This window comes from Ovis canadensis, chromosome 17 (assembly GCF_042477335.2).
Source record: "Ovis canadensis isolate MfBH-ARS-UI-01 breed Bighorn chromosome 17, ARS-UI_OviCan_v2, whole genome shotgun sequence".
Classification (NCBI taxonomy): Eukaryota; Metazoa; Chordata; class Mammalia; order Artiodactyla; family Bovidae; genus Ovis; species Ovis canadensis.
In genome coordinates, this window is record NC_091261.1 from 81,444,707 (window position 1) to 81,450,370 (window position 5,664).

At 65.0% G+C, this 5,664-nt stretch overlaps 1 protein-coding gene across 4 annotated transcripts; it reads right to left on the reverse strand.

Annotated features, from left to right (window-relative positions):
* Positions 1 to 413: 413 nt before the first annotated feature.
* Positions 414 to 2,561, reverse strand: DERL3 (derlin 3). Of its 4 annotated transcripts, none has more exons than XM_069558337.1 (7): positions 2,396 to 2,561; positions 2,188 to 2,250; positions 2,023 to 2,096; positions 1,804 to 1,897; positions 1,208 to 1,403; positions 716 to 806; positions 414 to 614 (listed from the first exon to the last, which is right to left on the reverse strand). In XM_069558337.1, exons 1-7 carry the CDS (start codon positions 2,552 to 2,554, stop codon positions 533 to 535), a joined length of 759 nt encoding a protein of 252 aa, XP_069414438.1. In that variant the 5' UTR covers positions 2,555 to 2,561; the 3' UTR covers positions 414 to 532. The 4 variants fall into 4 exon arrangements, with proteins under 4 accessions (XP_069414438.1, XP_069414437.1, XP_069414435.1 ...); XM_069558336.1 differs by having other exon boundaries at positions 2,188 to 2,253; positions 2,396 to 2,551; XM_069558334.1 differs by having other exon boundaries at positions 2,188 to 2,253; positions 2,360 to 2,536.
* Between the last annotated feature and the right edge of the window lie 3,103 nt (positions 2,562 to 5,664).

Consider the following 5,664-nt stretch of genomic DNA (forward strand, 5'->3'; position numbering starts at 1 on the left):
CTGGCCCGTCCTTCAGGGGCCTGGCTGGGAAATGAGGCAGAGGTCCCCTTGGGGGTTGCTAGTTCGGGACAGGAGGACCTAGGGAGGCGTCAACGGAGGGCCCCCACGGCCAAAGCTCAGCAAAACCCAGCATCCCAGTCCCAGCCCTGCCCTTGAGACCTGAGCCCCGTCAGTGGACGCTGAAGTACAGCACAGGCAGGGTGGGGATGAGAACCCTGGCAGGGCTGCCCTCTGTGCTCAGAGCTCTGCTGGCGACCGGGCAGGTTCTGGACCCTCCCTGGGTCTCCGGCTGTGTTGCCTGTGCTGGGCCGGAGAGCAGGTCAGGCTTGATGGCCCTGTCTCTCAGCCAGCAGCACGTGCCCTGCGTGGAGAGGCCGGCCGTGGCAGGAGAGCCAGTGCTGTGGGGAACAGGCTGCAGGTCACTTGTTTATTCAGGGCAGGGGCCCTGGGCCCGGGCCCGGCCTCCAGGACAGGCAGCTGCGTCGCAGGCCAGGGGTGGGGGTGGGGGACCCGGCTCTGGGTGAGGTCGTCCTCACCGCTGCAGGGGTCCTGGCTGCTCCTCGGGGAGGGGCAGGTAATTGGGGTCCTCCGCTGGGGCATCCAGTAGCAGTTTCCTGTGAGGAGGGGCCCACGCTGAGCTGCAGTTGGCAGGGTACCCCCCCATGGGGTGGAGAGCCATCTGGGGAGGGGGGTGGGGAAGGCTGTCAGCACTCACAGGAAGCTGGGGGTCAGCAGCAGCCTCTTGCCTCCAGGCTGGTTGGGGAAGACGTCCTCCAGGAAGTAGTAGACATGGCCCACCGCGATCCCTGTGGGAGAGCCACCAGTGCTGAGTGAGGCCACCCGTCACAGCCCTGAAGCCCCCAGAGCATGGGTGTCCGATGCCCTGCACGGCCGGCCAGCCCAGTGTGGGGCCAGGCTTGGCCCAGAAGTGGGCAGAACCTGGGAGGAGGTCAGGCCTGAGGACATCAGAGGAACTAGAGCCGTGAAGCAGGCGCCCTGAGCCACCCATCCCCATGGGGTCGGGCCCCACACAAGTGCCAGCGAATGGGTCAGGCTCAAAGAAGTAAAGCTGATAGGCTGGCTTGCTGGAGGGGCTGGAGGAATGGGGGTGCCAGGAGTGGAGAAGAGCGGTGGGGGACAGGGAGAGGACCAGGGCTCTGGCCCAGCACACCCAACTTGGGGCAGGCTCCCTAGACAGCAGGCTCACCCAGCAGGTCCACCAGGATGGAGTTGCCCAGCAGCATTGAGAAGCCCATGAGCGCCCAAGGCAGGAATGGCGCCTGGAAGGTGAGGAGGCCGAAGAAGTTGACCCTCACCCCAGGGCTGCGGCGGCTCCACACGTACACCAGCATGGCTGTGAGGGCCTGGCCCAGGAAGAAGAGGCTGCCCAGGAGCCCCAGTAGCTGGGCCACAGTCAAGGTCTTGTGCCCTGCCCAGGGCCCCTCTGACTTCCTAAACCCCTGAAATCAAGCTAGGTGGTTTCACTTCCCACTCTAAGACCAAGTCGTGGCCTCCAGGGGCCACCTGATCCGCCCTGCCTCTCCACCTGACCCCAGCTCCCGGGCCCAGCCCTAGATCCTCCTGGCTACCTGCATTCAGGACTCAGCCCCTGGGCACCCTGCCCTGTGGTTCTTTGGGTGTAGCCCTGGAGTTCGACAGGGGCACCTGCAGCTGAGCACGTGATGTACGCTCAAAAACACCCTCAGCTCGGGGGCGCAACTCTCCCTCTGGGCCGGCGCTCAAGCAGGGCCCCAGGGCCAGCACAGGCCTGGACCCACAGGTCCCCGAGCCCAGGAAGGATACAGTCATCAGGACGCCCCCGAAGAGAAACATGAAGACGAAGTCGGCCGTGCGGCCGCGGAAGGAGCCCTCCTCCAGCATGCGGCAGTAGCGGAACCTGCGGCTTTGGTATAGGAAGCGTGCCCCTTGGAAGGGCTCAGCTTCCCCAAGCCCGCCGCCTCCCGCCCGGTCCCCCGCACCCCGCCCCCCGCCCGCTCCCGCCTCCACCACGGCGCAGGATACACGAAGAGCATGTTGAAGAAGAAGCTGAATCCCAGGGGCCCGAAGAAGAGGAAGTTGGTGATGAGCCTCCAAACCTGCGTGGGGTGCGGCGGGGTGGGGGGCGGTCAGGCCAGCTCTGGGCGGGAGGGGTTGGGCCAGCAAGTGCAAGGGGCGGGGCGGCCTCACCTGGAACTTCCGGAACACGAGGTGCGGGTTGAAGTAGAGCTGGAAAGGACTGAGGAGTTCCAGCTGCTGCGGAACCAGGAGATCTTAGAAACTGCCCCCCGACCCACCCACCCTGGGCGAGCGGGGGGGGGGGGGGGCAATCGTAACCTTGGCAACCCCCGGGGGCGGTTACCACGGCGGCGCTCCCCCACGGCGGCTCCCGGCTCACCACAGCGGCGGTGGTGAGGACGCAGGCCGCGGTGTACGTCCGCGTCACCGCCGGCACCTGCAGGAATTCGGTCGCCAGCCCCTGCCACGCCATGGACGCGTCCCAGGCATCGTGGTCGGCCTGCCACGCTCTCTTAACCCGCCTCCAAGCCCCGCCCATCCGCCTTCAGCCAATCCGCACCTGCGGTGGAGCGCGCCCGCGGCTGGAAGGCGGGGCCCTGGGGCAGATAGCCAATAGGAAGAGACAGCGGAAGGACGGGGCGTGGGCGGGGCGTAACCCGGGGCCAATGAGCAGGCCCCACGATGGAGCACGTGGCGCGTGTTGTGGCGCCCTCGGCGGTGGCGCGGGAGGTGGCCAATGAGGAACTGAGCCCTTAGGGGACTTAGGGGCTGCCGGTAGCGGGCACACCTTGGCCCACCCTGCGGGCGAGGCTGAGGCTACGAGCACTTGTTAGAGGGGGTCCCCCGCCCCCGTGAGACTGAGGGGTGCGGCCTCGCAGCCTCCCGCCCGGCCCACCGCTTCCTGGCCTCCACCCACGCAGCATGGGTGGGGCATGGGCGGGGCGGAGCCTGGAGTTGGACCGCCCTGCTCAGCCACCCTACCTGGGCTGGCTGGGGTCCCAGGCTGTCCTTCTCTCTGAGAACCAGAGCAGGAAGGGAGACGCTCGGCGGCTGTGTCCAAATCTCCCTGCAAGTTCAGGCCCCGGTGAAACTGCCGGTTCCTTTGGGAAGCCCCAACGAGGGCCGCCAGGGGAGGGGCAGAGTGGGGACCTGCGGCACTGGTGGGACGAGAAGGTGCGGAGACCGTCGGCTGGCGCAAGTGGACCGGCTGGAGAGAGACTCGTTACTTGGGTGGAAAAGAGAAACTCTATGTATTCCTTCTAATGAATACAGTCTCTAGTTTATTGAGCATGGACTGTGTGCCAGGCACTGTTCTGGATGCTTGGAGACACGGTGGCCAACAAAAGATGCTATCACTCCTGGTGTAGCCAAGGAGACCGTGAGGTCAGGGGCTTCTGCTAAGATGAGAACTAGTGTTTGCAGGACAGTGATGGTGATAAGAGTCAAGTGGAGGCTGGAGGGTTGGGTAGCGGGCCCCCTGCCAGATGGGATGATCTGGGAAGGCTCTGTGAAGAAGTGATGCTTGATTGTCACTTTAAAAAGATGCCTGTGGCTGCTGTGAGGACAGCAGAAGGCCAGAGGAATCCGGGGGCAGGCGGAGGATGCCAGGGATGCTGGTGGCTCGGGCAGGGCAGAACCTGGAGGACCAGGAGGGACGGGATGTGGGTTTTGCCAGCAGACTAGATGGAGCTGTAAGAGAGAGTCAAGGGTGACTTGAGGGACTGAGCCACAGGGGAGATGGAAGGCAATGGTCTTTCCTGAGCTGGAGAACGCTTACGGGGAGGGCAGGCGGATGGAGCATCCTGTTCTGGCCTCACTGAGTCTAGGGGATCTATGTGACATCCGCGTGGAAAAATCCACGTGGCAGAGAGGCCAGGCAGGCGGCTCAAGTGTGGGTACCAGTCTTCAGTAGACCAATGGCCTTTGTAGCCTTGGGCCCGCATGAGATGCCTGAGGCGCGAGGGCAGGCCCAGCCAGCTCGACCCTCACGAGTTAGAGAGAGAAGGTGGACAACCAGGGAGGCTGCTGCAGAGACAAGACAGGGCTGCAGGGGCCAAGCGGTGCGAGGCCCTGGGGCACGTGACCTGGGAAGTCTCTGAGATGCGCAGCCTCGCCAAGGGCCCTGGGTAACAGTGGCCACAAGGGAGAGGAAGTGTCCAGACTTTTACCAAACAGGAGCTCAACCTCGGACTCCAGTGTGGCAGGTGAGGGAAGCCCTGGGCTGGGCCCTGAGTCCCCCTAAGGAGACCAGAGTGGAGACGACCAGCCAAGACGGTTATCTCTGATGGATCACGGGAGGGCTAAGAGGAGTCCCTGGGGAGTGCTCTTGGAGGTCCACTTGGGAAGGGAGGGGGAGGAAGAGGTGCGCGGATGAAGGAGGGGTGTGCATTTGGTTCAGGCATGAGGAGAGTTCAATCTGATACAGCCGGAGTCGGATCAAGGTGATTGGGAGGCTGGGCGGTGGGAGCAGGCTGAGAAAACCCTGCTCAGGCAGCCTCCGTTTCCCAGCCGAGCAGACCTAGGTCAGGCTGGAGGTGAACTTGGGGGAGCAGAGCTCACCCAGCTGGAAGTATGGCTGCAGGCCAGGGATCCAGGGCCTCAGACACCCCAGCAGGCGCCCGCCAGGCTTGAAGGAGCCAGTGAGAGGGGTCAGGCTTCCTGTGTGCATGGGGAAGGGGAGGCATTCTGGCCTGCCAGCTGTCAGCAGCAGGCGCTGGCTGGCCCTCTGCAGGGGTCAGGCGGGGCTAACGGAGGGGCCGTCATGGGATAGAGGGCCTGTCTCTCCCCTTCGACGGGGCCGATCAGGCAGGAGCCTGGTTTGCGGCTGAGGAAGCACACTCCTGGGAGGCTGGGAGCCCCGGGTAGGGGGCAGGACGTGCCGGGGACAGCGTAGGTTCTGCTGCAGACCTTCCGTCCTGCCTGGAGGGTCCTCTCCAGGTGGGGACCCTCGGGCTCCATAGAAGGCAGAGCAGGGCCTGGGGCGGGCCATTGCCACGTGTCCGGGCTTTCCTGCCCAGCAGCAGGCCCAGGACAGGCCACTCTGGAGGCACTGGATCCGCAGCTCCCACCCTCGGCGCCTCCAGACGGTTCATTACAGAAAGCAGCCCCAGGCTCCACACATCCCCGGGAGCCAGGCTGACCCGGGAAGGTGGCGTGCTGGACGCTGGCGGCTTCTACCCGGTCTGTGTGTCCTGGGCAGCAGGGCCACCTCCTCGCTCCTGGGCTGAGGACTGTGGGGGAGAGGTCTGTGTTCCCTTGCTGGCCTGGGGCTCCTGCCTGCTGCAGAGCAAGGAGCCCAGGGTGCCCAGGTCTGGAGACCCCTCTTCCTCCCGTCCTACAGGCGGGACAGCACCCTCTGCCTGCCCACAGTGCCTGCCTTCCTCTCAGGGCTCCCACACCAGGAGAGACCCTCGCGAGCCCCCAGCAACAACCCCGAACCCGGGGACCGTCCCTGCCCACCCCCCCTCCCACAGGGAACCCTCCAGCCCACCCCCCACCCCTGAGTCAGCGTTCCTCTCCTGGGACGGCCCAGATCTGCCTCCCAGATCTGACTGCTTCATTCACTCACTTCCTTCCCTACCATCCTCAGTGTTCCATTAAAAGAGAGAGGGAGGCTGCTGGAAATGCCCCCCACTCCGGGAAGCCTCC

Bases quoted from the DNA above. Each gene is read 5' to 3' on its own strand.
- DERL3 (XM_069558337.1), bottom strand. From the start codon at position 2,554: ATGGGCGGGGCTTGGAGGCGGGTTAAGAGAGCGTGGCAGGCCGACCAC. The intron at 2,251-2,395 runs GTGAGCCGGGAG...GTTCCGCAGCAG, and splicing joins TCCTCACCACCGCCGCTGTG to CTGGAACTCCTCAGTCCTTT. The intron at 1,404-1,803 runs GTATCCTTCCTG...ACTGTGGCCCAG, and splicing joins TCGGGGGCGTCCTGATGACT to CTACTGGGGCTCCTGGGCAG.